The sequence below is a fragment of the Astyanax mexicanus genome, chromosome 14 (genome assembly GCF_023375975.1).
Source record: "Astyanax mexicanus isolate ESR-SI-001 chromosome 14, AstMex3_surface, whole genome shotgun sequence".
NCBI classification, from domain to species: Eukaryota; Metazoa; Chordata; class Actinopteri; order Characiformes; family Acestrorhamphidae; genus Astyanax; species Astyanax mexicanus.
In genome coordinates, this window is record NC_064421.1 from 9,448,257 (window position 1) to 9,467,468 (window position 19,212).

The 19,212-nt window shown below is 39.6% G+C and overlaps 1 protein-coding gene and 1 long non-coding RNA gene across 4 annotated transcripts in view; one reads left to right on the plus strand and one right to left on the minus strand.

Annotated features, from left to right (window-relative positions):
* Nucleotides 1-19,212, minus strand: part of kif6 (kinesin family member 6) — a 130,382-nt gene that overhangs the window by 81,713 nt on the left and 29,457 nt on the right. For all 3 annotated transcript variants that reach the window (XM_049463498.1, XM_049463497.1, XM_049463495.1), the window contains exons 10-11: nucleotides 13,859-13,962; nucleotides 7,296-7,401 (exon numbers count right to left, since the gene is read on the minus strand). In XM_049463498.1, coding sequence (XP_049319455.1) covers nucleotides 7,296-7,401; nucleotides 13,859-13,962 — 210 coding nt within the window. The remainder of the gene's footprint in view (nucleotides 1-7,295; nucleotides 7,402-13,858; nucleotides 13,963-19,212) is intronic.
* Nucleotides 3,510-6,098, plus strand: LOC125780982 (uncharacterized). Its single transcript, XR_007424024.1, has 4 exons — nucleotides 3,510-3,610; nucleotides 4,116-4,163; nucleotides 5,243-5,338; nucleotides 6,028-6,098. It is a non-coding gene; the product is annotated as an uncharacterized LOC125780982 (long non-coding RNA).

Genomic DNA, 19,212 nt, shown 5'->3' on the forward strand with positions numbered 1-19,212 from the left:
ATTGAATAAAACCCTACATTCAACTCTAACCCAAACGCTTCTCTTAATATTTTAGGATTGGGTTTAGGGTTAGATTTTAAGCTTAGGTTAAGGTTAGGATAAGGGTTAGGTGTAGAGTTTGATTTTATGGTTGATTAAGGGTTAAGGTTAGGGTTAGGTGTAGAGTTTGATTTTATGGTTGATTAAGGGTTAAGGTTAGGGTTAGGTGTAGGGTTAGATTTTAGAGTATATTAAGGGTTAAGGTTAGGGTTGGGTGAAGGGTTAGATTTTATGGTTAATTAGGGGGTTAAGGTTAGGGTTAGGTGTAGGGTTAGATTTTAGGGTTGATTAAGGGTTAAGGTTAGGGTTAGGTGTAGGGTTAGATTTTAGGGTTGATTAAGGCAAGGCAAGGCAAGGCAAGTTTATTTATATAGCACCTTTCATACACAGCGGTCATTCAAAGTGCTTTACAAATTAGAAAATACACAGAGAAGTCATATAAAAAAAAAAAATAAAAAAAATGTAACATGTAAAAGAATAACAGTAAAAATGGAAAATAAAAACTAAAATAAGAGTATTAAAACAAAGATAAGTCAAATTAAAAATATGTAAAAGAACAACAAGGAATTTGAAATAAAAATAAAATAAGAATAAAGCATGAATAAAACATACATGATTAAAACAAAGAGAAGTAAAATTAAAAACATGTAAAAGAACAACAAGGAATTGGAAATAAAATTAAAATAATAAAAAAACATAATATAAAAGTGCCGTTACAGAATAAAAGTGGGCGGAGCTGCAGTGTTTTAAGCTGAGCTAAAGGCCTGATCAAACATGTAGGTTTTCAGTCTAGATTTAAACATGTTTAGTGTTGGGGCTCTTCTAATGCTCTCTGTTAACTGGTTCCATTTAAGAGCAGCGTAGTAGCTAAACGCTGCCTCTCTGTGTTTAGTTTTTACTTTAGGAAGCTCTAACTGACCAGTTCCTGATGATCTGAGAGTTCTGCTCGGCTCATACTGCTGGATCACATCAGATAAATATGCTGGTCCTGCACCATTAACACATTTATACACCAGTAACAGTACCTTAAAGTCTATTCTGTAACATACTGGTATCCAGTGCAGAGATTTAAGGATGGGGGTGATGTGTTCTCTTCTTTTACTTCTAGTCAGAACTCTGGCTGCTGAATTCTGAATCAGCTGAAGCTGTTTGATGGTCTTTTTTGGGAGTCCAGTTAGGAGTCCATTACAGTAATCAATCCTACTAGAAATAAAGGCGTGGATGAGTTTCTCCAGATCTGCTTTAGACAGAAAATCTCTGATCTTATTTATGTTCTTGAGGTGATAAAATGCTGATTTGGTGACGGCTTTGACGTGACTGTTAAAAGTGAGATCAGAGTCCATTTGTACACCAAGATTACGCACTAGTTCTTTAGATTTCAGGCTTTTTGAATCCAGATAGGTAGCTAGTCTGTGCCTCTCATTACTATTCCCAAATAAAATAATCTCTGTTTTATCTTTATTTAACTGCAGAAAGTTCTGTCCCATCCATTTATTTATCTGCTCAAGGCATTTACACAGTGAGTCAATGGGACTGAAATTGTTTGGGCAGAGGGCCATGTAGATCTGAGTGTCATCTGCATAGCTGTGGTAAGATATCCCATAGTCACGCATGATTTCCCCCAGAGGAATCATATATAAATTAAATAAGAGTGGCCCAAGAATTGAACCCTGGGGTACACCACAGGTCACTGGCACAGTCTCAGAAACATTATTTTCCATTTCCACAAAGTATTTCCTTCCTTGAAGGTATGAACTAAACCATTTTAGGACAGTTCCAGAAAGTCCAACCCGGTTCTCAAGTCTATCTATGAGAATGTTGTGGTCAATGGTGTCAAAAGCAGCACTGAGATCCAGCAGTAGTAGAATAGACATTTTTCCTGAGTCTGTGTTTAAGCGAATGTCATTGATAACCTTAATTAGCGCAGTCTCAGTACTATGATTGGGCCGGAAACCTGACTGAAATTGGTCTAGACAGTTATTTATGGACAGAAAGTGCATAACTTGATTGAAGACAATTTTTTCAATTATTTTTCCAATGAATGGTAGATTAGAAATTGGTCTGTAATTGTTTAATAAGTTTGTATCTAAATTTTTCTTTTTTAAGAGAGGCTTCACAACGGCTGTTTTTAATGAATTTGGAAAATCACCCGACATGAGTGAGGTATTTACAATTTGAAGAATGTCTTCTGATATTGAGTAAAAAACATTCTTTAAAAACTTGGTTGGTAATGTATCAAGACTGCAAGTGGATGATTTGAGGTGACTCACTGTATCAATTAAAACTTCTTCATTAATAGTGCTAAATTGGGACATGTTGACTATGATGCATGGTTTTGGGGAGCACGAGGGCTCGTTGGTGAATGTAGATGTTCTGATGTCTTGCCTGATATTGTGGATTTTAGTATTAAAAAATTTAGCAAACTCATTACATCTCTCAGTTGAAACTAGCTCAGAGGTCATATATGTAGGTGAGTTAGTTAGTCTGTCAACCACAGTGAAAAGAACTTTGCTATTGTTAATATTATTGTTAATAATGCTGGAGAAGTAGGTTTGTCTACATGTGCACATTATTTTATTGTAATCACGCAATCTATCTTTAAAAATTTCTTTGTGAATGTGAAGCTTGGTTTTACGCCATCTGCGCTCAGCCTTTCTGCATTCTCTCTTTTGGAGCTGAACTGCAGCATCATTTCTCCATGGAGCTTTCTGCTTGCATGGCATGGTTTTAACTCTAACTGGTGCAATCTCATCTAAAACTCTAGCAGTTTTTGAGTTAAAACTATCCAGCAGAGTATCTACAGAGTCTGATGGTTTGCATGGTGCAGAGCACACTTTGCTCACAAAAAGTTCAGCTGTCATGTCATTTATCTGCCTTTTCTTGTACCTAATCTGTCTGGTTTCACTGTGTATTGAAGTCCACATTTCAAAGAATACACAGTAGTGATCTGATAGTGCAACATCCTTAATAGAGGCTGATATGTTGAGACCCTTCGAAATAACCAAATCCAGGGTGTGACCATGACAGTGTGTGCTTCCAGTCACATGCTGAGAGAGTTCAAAAGAGTCAAATACATCATAGAGTTCTCTGGCATAATTATCCTTGGAATTATCAATATGAATGTTAAAATCACCAGCAATAATAAAATGATCAAATTCAGTAGAAATAAAAGACAGCATATCTGTAAAATCATCAATAAAATCAGCATTGTACCTTGGAGGCCTGTAGACAATTACTAGTAATATTCTTGGTGTCCCTTTTAAAACTGCACCTAAATATTCAAAAGATGTGAAGTCACCAAGTGATAACTGCTTGCATTGGAATGTATCATCAAACAGCATAGCTACACCTCCACCTTTCTTGCCGGTACGTGAGACATTTAAAAAGTTAAAGTTTGGTGGAGCCGACTCAATTATACACTTTCAGCACTACATGAATTTAACCATTGGATTGGATTGATTGATTAAGGGTTAAGGTTAGGGTTAGGTGTAGGGTTAGATTTTAGGATTGATTAAGGGTTAATGTTAGGGTTAGGCGTAGGGTTAGATTTTAGGGTTGATTAAGGGTTAAGGTTAGGGTTAGGTGTAGGGTTAGATTTTAGGATTGATTAAGGGTTAATGTTAGGGTTAGGCGTAGGGTTAGATTTTAGGGTTGATTAAGGGTTAATGTTAGGGTAAGGGTTAGGTGTAGGGTTAGATTTTAGGGTTGATTAAGGGTTAATGTTAGGGTAAGGGTTAGGTGTAGGGTTAGATTTTAGGGTTGATTAAGGGTTAAGGTTAGGGTTAGGTGTAGGGTTAGATTTTAGGATTGATTAAGGGTTAATGTTAGGGTTAGGTGTAGGGTTAGATTTTATGGTTGATTAAGGGTTAAGGTTAGGGTTAGGTGTAGGGTTAGATTTTAGGGTTGATTAAGGGTTAATGTTAGGGTAAGGGTTAGGTGTAGGGTTAGATTTTAGGGTTGATTAAGGGTTAATGTTAGGGTAAGGGTTAGGTGTAGGGTTAGATTTTATGGTTGATTAAGGGCTAAGGTTAGGGTTAGGTGTAGGGTTAGATTTTATGGTTAATTTGGGGGTTAAGGTTAGGGTTAGGTGTAGGGTTAGATTTTAGGGTTGATTAAGGGTTAAGGTTAGGTGTAGGGTTAGATTTTAGGGTTGATTAAGGGTTAAGGTTAGGGTTAGGTGTAGGGTTAGATTTTAGGGTTGTTTAAGGGTTAAGGTAAGGGTTAGGTGTAGAGTTAGATTTTATGGTTAATTAGGGGGTTAAGGTTAGGGTTAGGTGTAGGGTTAGATTTTAGGATTGATTAAGGGTTAATGTTAGGGTTAGGCGTAGGGTTAGATTTTAGGGTTGATTAAGGGTTAAGGTTAGGGTTAGGTGTAGGTTTAGATTTTAGGATTGATTAAGGGTTAATGTTAGGGTTAGGCGTAGGGTTAGATTTTAGGGTTGATTAAGGGTTAAGGTTAGGGTTAGGTGTAGGGTTAGATTTTAGGGTTGTTTAAGGGTTAAGGTAAGGGTTAGGTGTATGGTTCGATTTTATGGTTGATTAGGGGGTTAAGGTAAGGGTTAGGTGTAGGGTTAGATTTTATGGTTGATTAATGGTTAAGGTTAGGGTAAGGGTTAGGTGTAGGGTTAGATTTAATGGTTGATTAAGGGTTAAGGTTAGGGTTAGGTGTAGGGTTAGATTTTATGGTTGATTAATGGTTAAGGTTAGGGTTAAGGGTTAGGTGTAGGGTTAGATTTTAGGGTTGTTTAAGGGTTAAGGTAAGGGTTAGGTGTAGAGTTAGATTTTATGGTTAATTAGGGGGTTAAGGTTAGGGTTAGGTGTAGGGTTATATTTTAGGGTTGATTAAGGGTTAAGGTAATGGTAAGGTGTAGGGTTCGATTTTATGGTTGATTAGGGGGTTAAGGTAAGGGTTAGGTGTAGGGTTAGATTTTATGGTTGATTAATGGTTAAGGTTAGGGTAAGGGGTAGGTGTAGGGTTAGATTTAATGATTGATTAAGGGTTAAGGTTAGGGTTAGGTGTAGGGTTAGATTTTATGGTTGATTAATGGTTAAGGTTAGGGTAAGGGTTAGGTGTAGGGTTAGATTTTATGGTTGATTAAGGGTTAAGGTTAGGGTTAGGTGTAGGGTTAGATTTTATGGTTGATTTAGGGTTAAGGTTAGGGTTAGGTGTAGTGTTTGATTTTATGGTTGATTAAGGGTTAAGGTTAGGGTTAGGTGTAGTGTTTGATTTTATGGTTGATTAAGGGTTAAGGTTAGGGTTAGGTGTAGGGTTTGATTTTATGGTTGATTTAGGGTTAAGGTTAGGGTTAGATGTAGGGTTAGATTTTATGGTTGATTAAGGGTTAGGGTTAAGATTAGGGTAAGGGTTAGGTGTAGGGTTAGATTTTATGGTTGATTAAGGGTTAAGGTTAGGTGTAGGTTTAGATTTTATGGTTGATTAAGGGTTAAGGTTAAGGTAAGAGTTAGGTGTAGGGTTAGATTTTATGGTTGATTAATGGTTAAGGTTAGGGTAAGGGTTAGGTGTAGGGTTAGATTTTATGGATGATTAAGTGTTAAGGTTAGGTGTAGGTTTAGATTTTATGGTTGATTAAGGGTTTAGGTTAAGGTTAGGGTTAGGTGTACGTTAGATTTTAGGGTAGATTACGGGTTAAGGTTAGGGTTGGGGTTAGGTGTAGGGTTTGATTTTATGGTTGATTAAGGGTTAAGGTTAGGGTTAGGTGTAGGGTTTGATTTTATGGTTGATTAAGGGTTAAGGTTAGGGTTAGGTGTAGGGTTTGATTTTATGGTTGATTAAGGGTTAAGGTTAGGGTTAGGTGTAGGGTTTGATTTTATGGTTGATTAAGGGTTAAGGTTAGGGTTAGGTGTAGGGTTAGATTTTATGGTTGATTAAAGGTTAGGGTTAGGTGTAGGGTAGGATTTTAGGGTTGATTAAGGGTTAAGGTTAGGGTTAGGTGTAGGGTTAGATTTTATGGTTGATTATGGGTTAAGGTTAGGGTTAGGTGTAGGGTTTGATTTTATGGTTGATTAAGGGTTAAGGTTAGGGTTAGGTGTAGGGTTAGATTCTATTTTGAATAATTTACATTCAACATAGGGTTAAGTTAAATTGAATAGACATTTAATTCAGTGTTAGTTGAATGTCAGCTGAGCATCAACAAGGCCATAAAATGGACCATCCAAGTAAAGTGTTACCAATAAAACTCATAGTTTCTGGACAATACATTGGCCCAAAAATGATTGATATTAGCTTTATTAATTTTTATTTAAAGAAATAAGTAATAATTAAACACAGTAGACAATATCAAGGTTAAGAAAAACATGACTGATGTTATGTGTACTGTATATATTGTATGATAAATCAATTTAACTTTCAGGGGGTTAGGGGGTAATTTTTGTGATTTTATTCCCGTCTAGAACGAACATGTACTTGTTTTACAGGCTGAATTACCTTCTGTTTTTTCGATAAACTCTATGATTGTCCAAGTTTTGTCATTTTGCGTTTAATAAAAAAGTTATTTGTCCACTGCCACACACCACAGATACCCGCGCATTTCCACGAGATCCATGTAAAAATAAAAGTGAGTGGAAATGGAAGAGCTACTGAACACAATGTCATGTGACCAAAAAGCCAAAAAAAACTCACTGATCTTTTTCTCACTGATGTTTTTTCAACTGCAGTCCGGATACAAGAGTTTTACCACAGATGCCCCCCTGAGAAACTAATCCTGTCCGGATAGGGCTAAAGACACAAATTGGCAAAAATATGTTAAATAGAGGGGTCAATAGACTAAAAAATATAATCAGATTAATCAAATTAATCAACAGTATTTTTGAGACTTAAGCTTTAAATCATTATCTCAGGGAAGTTTTATTAGTTTTAGTTTATAGTATTTTAATGTGTGAAGTTACTGAGTATAACCGAGAGGCTAAATGTAGAAAATAAACACTAGTGTCGCTCCATATTCCACTTTCATCAACTTGGAAAGTGGAAATGTGCCATCAGCTGTGTGTGTGTGTGTGTGTGTGTGTGTATGAAAGAGAGAGAGAGAGAGAGAGAGGGAGCATACATTTCAGCATGAATACAAAATGAACCCACCTTCTAAACTCAACAGTAAATGACGCCTTGTTATACTGCTAAATAAAAATAAAACTGCTAATGCATCACCAGGTTCTGTAAACCTTGTCACATGATTAATTTGTGAATTACAATAATTAACATGTTAAAACTTCCAGAAATAAATTGTATACATTTCATTTACCTTTAGAAGCGAAAAGCAGTAGTGTATTTTTCTCATGTCTGGCCCGAGGTCTAGAGTTCCGTCAAGGTCATGATCATCCAAAAACACCTTTACCTGCTCCTCCAACCTATGGCCAGCACACACACACACAAACACACACACACAAACACACACACAAACACACTTAGTCGCTCATTAGTTTTATATCCATCCTATAAGCCTCTGAAGTACTGAAAGACTCCAATTCCCACCAGACTTCCCTGATTCTGCTGAGCATATGACGCTATGGCGTTCCCGCTCCCCTGGTTACTGATTGTTTCCACCTGGCCTGTCTTGTATAAATACCCCTCAGTTTGCTATGTTACCTGCTGAGTATTGACTCTAGTTTTTTAGCTTTTCTACAACACATTTCCTTTTATTGTTTATTGTCTTTGGTTATCGACTTCTTTTTGTTTCCAACTATAATTTTTTTTGCCTTGCCCTTTCCATTGTTCACTCTGTTGCCAACCTTTGTAATTGTATATTTGACTACTCTTTTGCCTTAGCACTCCCTTTGCTAAATATACTGTGTAAGACCCTGTTTTGCCTGTCTACACGCTGATATGTTGTTTATATTTGCTGCCTTACTGTTACTGACCCTGCCTGCCCCTTACTACTTCTGTAAGCCTAGCCCCTTTGTAAATAAACTGTGTTTGGTATTTGCAAGGGTTTATCGTGCATCTGGTGTCATGGATAGGCCCTTAAAACAGCTTTAGACACAAAACAAAAGACTACTTCACCCCATCCTTTAAACATGCACTTAATCAAGCACGAGTCGTGTTTGAAGCAGACACTATAAAATGTTTAAATTCTATGTTGAGTAAAAGCGAAACTATTTACGTTAGCGTACTCCGCAGTTCCACTGAGCTGACCTGTTGATAAACTATCACAAGAAGGCCCTGCAAACATTAGCAGTCTGTGGCCTGGATGGAGCTGGTGGAATCGAAGATGGGTGAGAGGCCAGAGACAAACACACGAGCGAGTGCACTCCAGTTTTCCACTACAGTATCCTCCATGTCAATACCAGCAACGTTTACACAAATGAAGACTTTAAACAAAGCCTGTGGATTTGGATTTCAGACTCCCTGGAAGTCATCAAGTTCATTCAGCTGGAATCCCAATCCGATTCATCTTCACGCGGATGGTGGTTATCCACAAACTTCTGTTATAGACTGAGAGCTCTCGCGCTTTTCTCCCACTGTGTTTATCATCTACTCTAAATACAGTACAGGCCAAAGGTTTGGACACACCTTCTCATTTTCAATGACTATTTACATTGTAGATTCTCACTTAAGGCATTAACACTATGAATGAACACATGTGGAGTTTTATGTACTTAACAAAAAAATATATATATTTTTAGATTCTAGTTTCTTCTAAATATCCACCCTTTGCTCTGATTACTGCTTTGCACACTCTTGGTATCATTCTCTCAATGAGCTTCAAGAGGTGGTCACCTGAAATGGATGGTTTTCCAACAGTCTTAAAGGAAGGAGTTCCCAGAGGTGTTTATTAGCACTTGTTGGCTCTTTGCCTTCTTCACTCTGTGGTCCAGCTCACCCCAAACCATCTGGATTGGGTTCAGCTCATTTTTTGTTAAGTATATAAAACTCCACCTGTGTTTTGATGCCTTCAGTGAGAATCTACAATGTAAATAGTCAATAAAGAAAAAAAAACGCATTGAATAAGAAGGTGTGTCCGAACTTTTGGCCTGTACTGTATATATGTAGATGGTGAGCAGAGACGGAGAGGTTGTGACAGGTATTTGTAGTGACTGTTTGAAGACCCCGAAGCTGGACCATATTTCCCTGCCACTCTCTTTTGTTTGTCAGTTGAGTCAGAGTCACTAAACAAGAAACAAGAAACCATCCATCATAAACACACTCGAATGCGTGCTCGCTGCTGGCACAGGCGGCTGGACGCGAGGCACGGACAGCCGGAGAGATATGGAGGAGAGAAGCTGGGCAGAGAAGATGAGAACTATCGTCAGCAGAGATTAAAGAGAGGAAATAATAAAACAGAGATGCAGCCGCAGGTAAAGACATCAGAGAGTGGGAAAAGAGGTGAGGGAAGCATTTCTGAAGCCCACATGTTCTCCGAGCAGTGCCAGCTCCTATACCAGTCCAAGCAGTGGGAAGAATGTAGAATGTAATGGGGAATCAAGAAGACTTTAGAAGACTTTAGAGGACAGGTCCCCAGCCACTCTATGAATGCAACATCTGCGGTTTTAACACTTTGGGGGCTATCGTACATTCTGTGCAAGAAGCGTCGCAATGCTCTTTGCTATCTTACGCCCTGTCAACAGACCATTTAAACACCTTGAGCCTGCGCTTTTAAAATAGTGCCGAAGTTAAGGAATAAATCTAAACACTGATGGGCGTGGTGGTCTGGAAGTGAGGTGTGTTCAGGTACATTTCTGGCATGTTTATATTTTGGCAACGGGAAACCTGACTGAGGTGACTGAGGTGCGCCACTGACTGAAATTAACCTAGACAACAGTCAATTGTCAGAGTCCGTTCCTATAGGTGCCCCAACTCACGTACACCCCCACTCAGTTATCCTCACTTTATCCTCACTCATTTATCCCCACTCAGTTATCCTCAGTTGAGCTGCACATCAACTGGTGTTCACTGTCTATGGTTCAACTGCAACCTCCATTCTACATTACACATACACTAAAGACTGTACTTTTACATTGTACATTCTATTTTTTATTTGATTGTATTTATATGTATCTTTATATTTTATATTTTTCATTTTGTAACCTTGTGGTTTATACCTGCTGCTGGATGTCTGGAATTTCCCCTCGGGGATCAATAAAGTATCTATCTATCTATCTATCTATCTATCTATCTATCTATCTATCTATCTATCTATCTATCTATCTATCTATTAAACAAACACACACACACAGATGTACTTCAGAAATCAAAACTGAATTCAAACTCAACAATAAACAGAATAAAGAATAAAATAACATTGCTGTTTCCTTAAATGAGCTGCTGGTGTACCTTCACAGTGTGAACAATGCAAATCAGCATTCTCTGCTAAGACTCGAAAAGCTCTGCACTGTTAAGATATCAATGCGCCAAAGTCAGAGCTCACCCGGCTCTTAAATGGAAGGGCTAGTGACACAACGAATGGTTTATTTAAGTTACGTTAAGGAAATTAGCTCATTAGAGTTCACGATGCCAAAGACAAACCGATACGCTCTACATCCAGCTGCACGATCTGCAATTGACCGCAACAATGTACTGTAGATTGCTAAAATAGGGCCCCTTTTCTGACTTAAAAGCCTAAAATGGATACATTTGATCAAAATTGCTTGTCAAAACTACAGGTGTGTACAGTGTAACATGTTCTAAAATACTGCCACACTGAAATAAGTTGTGATTATTTTATGAGGGTGGATCTGGTGAGTGAAACTTACCCAACCCACTCACCAGGACACCTATCACTAGTACTGCCCCTAAAAATAGTACCAGAATAGTACCATCTGAATATCATTGAAAAGTTACTTTATTTCAGTAATTCAGTTTAAAATGTTACACACAGGGTGGTGTATTTTAAGCATTCTTTTCTTTTATTGTTGATAATTATAGCCCACAGTCTCAGAGAATTAGAATATTATATAAGACCAATTGGTACTTTTGGCAATGCGGGCAGTGTGTCAAGTCCTGCTGGAAAATGAAATTTGCTTCTTTATAAAAGTTGTCAGCAGAGGGAAGAAACATGAAGTGCTGTAGGATTTTCCGGGAAAACAAAACTGCACTGACTTTACACTTAATATAACACAGTGGACCAACACCAGCAGATGACAGACATGACTCTTCAAACCATGGAGTCTGCCAGTTTCAATGTGAGGATGCCCCAGAGATACTCAACTGGGTTTAAGTCAAGAGACATACTTGGCCATTGGTCCATCGCCTTTATCTTCATCTTCCTTAGAAAAGCAGTTGTCATCTTGGTGATGTCTTTCCTTTCTGGTCGTTATCATGTTGGAAAACTGCAATTCAGCCCAATTTCTGATGGAAGGGGATCATCCTCTGCTTTGGAATGTCACAGTACATGTTGGAATTCTGCTTACCATTGATTGCAGCACTCATGTAGCCCCAGAGCATGATGCTACCACCACCATGCTTGACTGCAGACAAGGGACAGTTTCTCTACTAATAATTCTCTACTCATCACATTCCCAGTGCAGCTTGAAGTGGCAGCCAGAGGCTCTATTAACAAAGCGTAACTACAGCACTATTACAACATTATTACCATCCTGATCCGTTGCTGACCGCCCACAAACAGCAGCACGGCTCTCTCTGAGCTGCTTTATCTTCATCCTCCATTAGCTCTAAAGCTATAAACAAGCAGGAAGATGAAGGAGGCCAGCTCAGCGCTGCTCCAGTCCCCGGTGACCTGGGTAACTGCATCCAAGCACGCTGCTGCTCAGACCATTACACACATCTTCTCGGGCTCGACACACACAGGCGGCTGCCCGCAAGAACCTGCTGAACTGCTGAATGGGCTCGTGAATCTGTCCTGTGGCATATCGAGGTAGCTATTCTGATTTAACCCTGCTTGTTAAAAATAGGTTCCAGGGTTCCAGTGCTGTGTGATGGAGAAAGCACCCTTTTGAACTGGCAGACGACGCTAAGCGTTAACTGAATTCAGAGTAATGGCATATCTACCTTTCCACTGCAAAAGGACGTAGCCTGTAGGTCTAGTGGTTTGATAAAGGAGAGCAAATTATTCATATAAAGAAAGGGGGAAAAATCTGATTTGCATTATAAAATGTGGACGTAAAGGAAATGGATAGATTATAAAAAAAATTCCTACAGTATCTCACATCTCGGACTCTATTTTTATCAACATAATTTTGGCCCAAGGGACAAAACAGTACACCATATGTTCAATCTTCTCCTGCTCAGTGATCCCGCAGTGCCAAATGGCAACAGGATCACAATCTGACTGACTTTAAATGGCACAAAGACAAAGCCTTGTGTGGGTTAAAGCAACATCTTAAAAGAAGCACTATGTGTTTTCTACCAGTAGATACCAGTCACAGTAGAGCACCAGCATCTCAGACCAAAGGAAATGCTTTGTGTTTAGCCACGCCTGCATCCTGCTGAGACTGCCTGTGGTCTCAACATGATGTTGAGAAGCCAGGAGAAAACTACTACTAACAATAAAACTGTTGGATAAGACAACACTGGTTTTGGTACTTTGCTACGACCATCCTGTTACAACATTGCCAAGTCTGGCTGTTAGCATCACAGCTAACCTTCTCCAACCCTGTGGAACCTGGTTGCTGTCTCTGGTAGCGGCACAGCTCTTATTCTGCTGAGCCCAGCTGTTACCTTCACAGGTAACCTGTTCCAACTCTGTGGATCCTGGCTTCTGTCTTTGGTAGGAGCAAAATTCTTACCCTGCTGAGCCTGGATGTTAGCATCATGGCTAATCTGCTCAAACCCTGTGGATGCTAACTGCTGTCCCTGGTATCAGCACAGCTCTTACCCTGCTGAGCCCAGCTGTTAGCTTCACAGCTAACCTGTTTCAATCCTGTAAATCCTGGCTGCTGTCCCTGGTATCAGCACAGCTCTTATTCTGCAGAACCTGGCTGTTTGCATCATGGCTAACCTGATCCAACTCTGTGGATCCTGGCTTCTGTCTTTGGTAGGAGCAAAATTCTTACCCTGTTGAGCCTGGCTGTTAGCATCATGGCTAATCTGCTCAAACCCTGTGGATGCTAACTGCTGTCCCTGGTATCAGCACAGCTCTTACCCTGCTGAGCCCAGCTGTTAGCTTCACAGCTAACCTGTTTCAATCCTGTAAATCCTGGCTGCTGTCCCTGGTATCAGCACAGCTCTTACCCTGCTGAGCCCAGCTGTAAACATCACAGCTAACCTGTTTCAATCCTGTAAATCCTGGCTGCTGTCCCTGGTATCAGCACAGCTTATTCTGCTGAGCCCAGCTGTTAGCATTACGGCTAATCTGCTCCAACCCTGTGGATCCTGGATGCTGTCTTTGTAGCAGCGCAGCTCTTACCCTGCTGAGCCTGGATGTTAGCATCATGGCTAACCTGTTTAAACTCTGTGGATCCTGGCTGCTGTCCCTGGTATCAACACAACAGCTCTTACCCTGCTGAGCCTGGATGTTAGCATCACGTTAATGGAGAGTCTGGCCACTTTCCATTCCCCCCTGTTATATCATAGAATGACTGGTAAACTCTAGAGGGAGCTCATGCGAGTGCTCTATAAATGGGGTGAATGTAGCTAAAAGCTAAAAACTTAAACATTAAAACTAATACTAATTCTGAGTCTTAAATTTCAGAAAGTACAATAATGTATTTTAATAAAAAAGTACAGAAAGCTTGTCTGTATATTTCAGTTTATCTAGAGAAAACAGGTTTTACACTATAAAGCACTAGCATTACTGCTATTGTGAGCTAATTGGTTGCTGAACTGATCCTAGAGATAGAGGTAGAGCATGTTTAAAATGCTTACTGCATAACTGGAGTTCCGAACGATTTAGTTCTGGTTAGTTCTCACCTCTGGATCTCCTCAGCAGTTAGCTCATCACTTCTTTGCTCTCCAGTCACCATGGCCAGCTCCGCCTTTAAGCTCTGGATCTCCTTCTTCAGACGAGCAATCAACTGTAGAAGAAGCAGAGCAAAAAGCCATCAGATGAGAGGAAATTACTGTATAGTGTGGTTATGACATTAGCTGCTGTAGGGTACTTGCTTCAGACCCTTTGCATTCATTTTTTGCTTTGCTGAGCTTCAAGTTTATCCTACTTTTGTTGGAGTAACTGCCTCTACTGTCCTAAGCTTTCTACTAGATTATTGAAGCCCTGCTATGAGGATTTGATTGCATGAGGTAACTGCATGGGCTCCATCCACATGGTTGGGCACATGCTTTTTAAAAAGCCATTTAAATGTCTGATTAAAGAACCGATTACTGTTGTATTGCTGTTTTCCTCGGGTTTTGAGTTGAGCTCGGTGCTGACTCAGCTCTTGATAGGTCCGGGCGCGAGACAGCGCATGGGGTGGAGGCGGGGCTGGTGATGTCATGAGCCCTGCATTGTTTAATATCGTGATATATATTGTCAAAAAAAGTTATTTATTTGGAATGTAAAGGTTTTCCAATATCCTCTTAAGACCCGGTGTCCTCATATGACGACATTATATTTCTGCTTCTTTGCACTATTATACTTTTTTTTTAATGTTGACATTTTAGCCTCATGATAACATTATTGTTAAAGGATACGTTTCTACAGCCAGTCCAGAGAGAAACATGGGACAGGTAAAAATTCTCATCGAATTTTATGTTTGAAACTAGGCTACTTACTTTATGTAGAAAGTAAAAATCTAGTTTTTAGACTAATTGGGTTCTTCTGATCCATTTTAAATGTATTTTAAAATGTTAATATGAGTAAAAATACTTCCTATGCTGCTGGCGTTAGAGGGAGCAAAATTGTCCCTGCTCCCTCCGGGTGGGTAGATGGCTCTCTCTCCCCACATCACTCCTAGGGTGATGTCTGCAGCACAGGGCGTCTGTGAGCTGAAGTACCGAAACCAAGCCGCTGTGCTTTCCTCCAAGCACGCTGGCTGCTCGGCAATGCTGCATCAGCAGCAGCTCGAAAAGAAGCGGTGGCTGACTTCACATGTGTCGGAGGAAGCATGTGTTAGTCTTCAACCTCCTGGTGTGTTGGGGTATTACTAGTGATAGGGGGAGTTCTAATGAGTGGGTTTGGTAATTGGCCGTGTAAATTGGGGAGAAATTGGGAAAAAAAAAATACTTTCTATACAAAGAGAAAGTTAAGTTTTTATATTTTTTATACTTGTTAGGTTCCAAATAGCTGGAAGAAATTAAAAATGCACACCAAGCTAAAGTCTGGGTCTCAGGAGTTTACTGTGCAGCCCTAGAGTAAATTGCAATGGTTGATGGATTGCAAGAGGAAACAGGAACTCCACAGTATTACATTAATCACAAACTCCAATACAGCTAACTCTGAAAACAACTTTATTCCAGTGAGCCTCTAAAAACAGTGCGGAGGAATTCTACAGTTCTGACAGCTGAACAGTCCACATTGTAATCTTAAGAGATAAGCCCAGTTCCCAGACATCCCACTGAGGCCTAAGAAAAACACACACTACCCCTTCAGACTGTGTCACTGCTAGCACTAAAACTGCTCTACTAGCATAGTGTTCAGAGTTCATAAGGTCAGTTTGGGTACAACCCCACCTCAGTAGCTGATGTCTGGGCTGGAGAGGATGTATCTATAAGAGCCTCAGCACTGGGGTTTTCCTCTGAAGGTCAAAGGTCATCCACCCAGACATCCATCTGAGTTTGATCGTTAGCAGCCACAGCTCCGGCCTGAGACTCTGCAGGACCGGACAGCTTGAACTCGACACTCTGTGTGTTTTTAAGAGGTTAAACTGGGATAAGCTGAGGCTGATGGGAGAGATGGGAGACGTGACTATAAAAGGGAAAGTGAAACAGCATCACTGGTGTCAGGAATGGGAAGAGGGGGGGTTGGGAGTTTTGAGGGTCGGAACTCATATATTTTATTTTTTTACGTTTTTTTGGCGGCACGTCCTTAAAAATTCTGATTTCTGAACTCTGCCGTCTCTCTTTACCTAAACAGAGCTGATCTTACACATCTGCCTACACACACAGATGCTCAGAAAAAAGGCCAACATATTCTAAGCCAGGGATAGTGGAAAATACCTAAGTAATTGTACTTTGTTACTGTACTTAAAAGGTCCACATTTTACTTGTTGTATCACTGTACAAAAAAAAACTTTATTAAGTGTCTTGTTAAAAGTTGGCCAAACTAAATCATTTGTGTTGGCAAAATACTAACACTACTCTGCCCATGCTCAGTTTGACTCTCTAGGCATCAAAACTATGAATGAACACATTTGGAGTTTTATGTTCTTAACAAAACATGACCTGACCTCCACAGTCACCAGACCTGAACCCAATCCAGATGGTTTGGGGTGAGCTGGAGCTCAGAGTGAAGAAGGCAATGGGGCAACAAGTGCTAATAAACACCTCTGGGAACTCCTTCCTTCAAGACTGTTGGAAAACCACTCATTTCAGGTGGCCACCTCTTGAAGCTCATTGAGAGAATGATGCCAAGAGTGTGCAACGCAGTAATCAGAGCAAAGGGGGCTATTTTAAAGAAACTAGAATATAAAACATGTTTTTTATTTCACCTTTTTTTTGTTAAGTACCTAAACTCCACATGTGTTCATTCATAGTTTTGATGCCTTCAGTGAGAATCTACAATGTATATAATCATGAAAATAAAGAAAATGCATTGAAAAAGAGAAGGTGTGTCCAAACTTTTGGCCTATGTTATATAATAGGTAACTATAGCTTGTCCTCGCTGTTGTAGGCTGTAAGAGCAAGTCGCTATGGTTTATGTTCCTCAGTGTTACTATGGGCTGGCTATATATATATATATATATATATATATATATATATATATATAATCTGGTTATATTTGTATTACTGCAAGCTTATATGACTGACAATAAGTCATAAATTTCCAGTTGCTAACCTAAATCAACAATCAACTATCAACAATTAACTAGTATTGCACTTATTATGTGAGTTTGATTTATGTAAAAAATGTGATTGACACAAGTTGATTGTTTTAATTGAAAGTTTCAATTGGTGAGAGTTAAATTATTTTACAGTATATTTTCATGCTTAAGCTGCAAACCTTTGTGAATTTTAATGAAACATTTGAATGAATTAAAACACTAATTTTTACACTAGCATTTCAGATCACTAGTTTTGCGGAGCACAGGCTTAAAGTTGCTCTATCGCACAGGCTTTTTCAAGATCAGTTAAACATGGCATGATGCCAGTTGGTGCAGATACTTACTAAGCACTGTAGCAACACCTATGCTCAATTTTGCAGCCAATCAGGTGCCCTGCTACCTGCACATGCCAGAAGCTCCAAACTAGTATCAACAGCAACAGCAGAATAAGCTGTTTGGCAATGGCAGAGAAGATTTGGCACATTTTTAATGGGTGAAAACCACATACTCAGCTCTGCTGCTCATCCCACCAATGCATGTTCCTTGAAAATGTGGCTCCATTTAAAAGGCCTGGTGATTTTACTTTTAATTTAATACAATTTTGAGAAAGTACGCATTTATTCACTTTAACTGCAAAGTACTATTTTCCTTTAGTTTCCCCTTAAATTCCTCTTATGTTTTTTTAAATGGAGTGGGAGAAATGCTAATGAGGGAAACAACTATGTGCTAGCAGCCTGAAACTTTTAACACGTGGCTGATAGAGGCCAAAGGTCACTCATTTTGCAGAGTAGAGATGTTCCCAGTGGCACATTTCAATAAAAAAGCCACAGGAAAGGGAACAAAAAAACATATACAACTCCATAGAGACTTTTATTGGTGGTCATCATTACTTACATTTTACATTATATTTGTCACGGCATCTCTCTGTTTCCCTGTGTTTCTGCGTTTCCTAGTGTGTTTCCCCTGTAATTTTCCATCACGTGTCTGTATTTTGTAGCTCCGCCCTTTCCCCAGGTGTTCATTGTTACCTGTTAGTATATATAGTTCCATTTAGTCTATGTTTGCTGTCGGTCTTTGCACCTTCCTCTGTCATTTGTCTCTCCACTTTTGCTATAGTTTGTTCACGGTTTTCTTTACGCTCTGTTTATCTTCTAGTTCCTCGTTTATCACGTTTATTTCCTTGTATATATCCCTTTTCTTGTTTAGTTAGTTTTCTGTCTAGTTTAGTTCCTCATTGTTTTCCCTGTTTGTTTATGTTTACTTATTCTCTCGTTTATTCCCTGTTTGTTTGTTTATTTATTTGTTATTTAATAAATCTGTTTGTCTTACCCGCATTTACGTCCGCCTCCCATCTGCTCCCTTCGTCACAATATTGCTTTTAGCGGATGCTTTTATCTAAAACGACTTACAAATAAGTATGTATATTTAGCAATAGAGGACATAAAAGCTCAAGACAAAAACTTTTTTTAGTCAGGGTCTAAAGGAGGCTAAGGGGAAATTGTATGATAGGGGAGGAAATGAGGGGAAGAAGGAAATGAGGTTAGAAGTAGTTAGTAGTTAGTTAGTTAGAGGTGTTAGGAGAGTAGGTGCTCTTTGAAGAGCTCTGTCTTCAGGAGTTTATTAAAGATAGTGAGAGATTCTCCTGATCTGGTAGTAGAAGGTAGTTAGTTAGAGGTGTTAGGAGAGTAAGTGCTCCTTTAAGAGCTCTGTCTTCAGGTGTTTATTAAAGATAGTGAGGGATGCTCTGTATGAGAACAGCATATTAAGATTCATTCAGATGCACATTTCATGATATAAATACTACAGCAGGTCATCACTTATCTACAGATCAGCACCGCCCCATCCCTTACAATAGCTCAGCGGAACTGAGGCAGCATCCAGACTCGGCTAACGCAGCTGTGTACCGCTGAGGGCCTAAAGGGCAGTGTTACCATCACCGTGTCTTTTTATGGTCACATCTCTCCGTATGTTTGGCATTTGGCTCTGCCCGAACCCGAAAGCTGCCTCTCTCACCCATCCAGCATCCAGCACGCCCTGGGGCTGATGCAACACATGCAGCTGGGTCCAGCAGGCCGGGCCTATCGCCACCGCGTTTTATTCTGGACTGTAAAACCACACAGGAACCACAGGGCCAGCTTCAGCTCCAAGTGTCTGAGAATAAACCAGCCGCCCAGAGGGAGGCACTGCGTTACGACCAATGACATCAATATCTGAACACTTCCAAAACGACTGCGGTGCATCCTGATTCCATGTTCTTCAGTTACAGAAACTTAAATCTGCCCTAAACAATTCCTGATTTATGTGTTCGCTCAGTTTTAATTCTAATCTAGGCTTCAAATGGTGCACTAT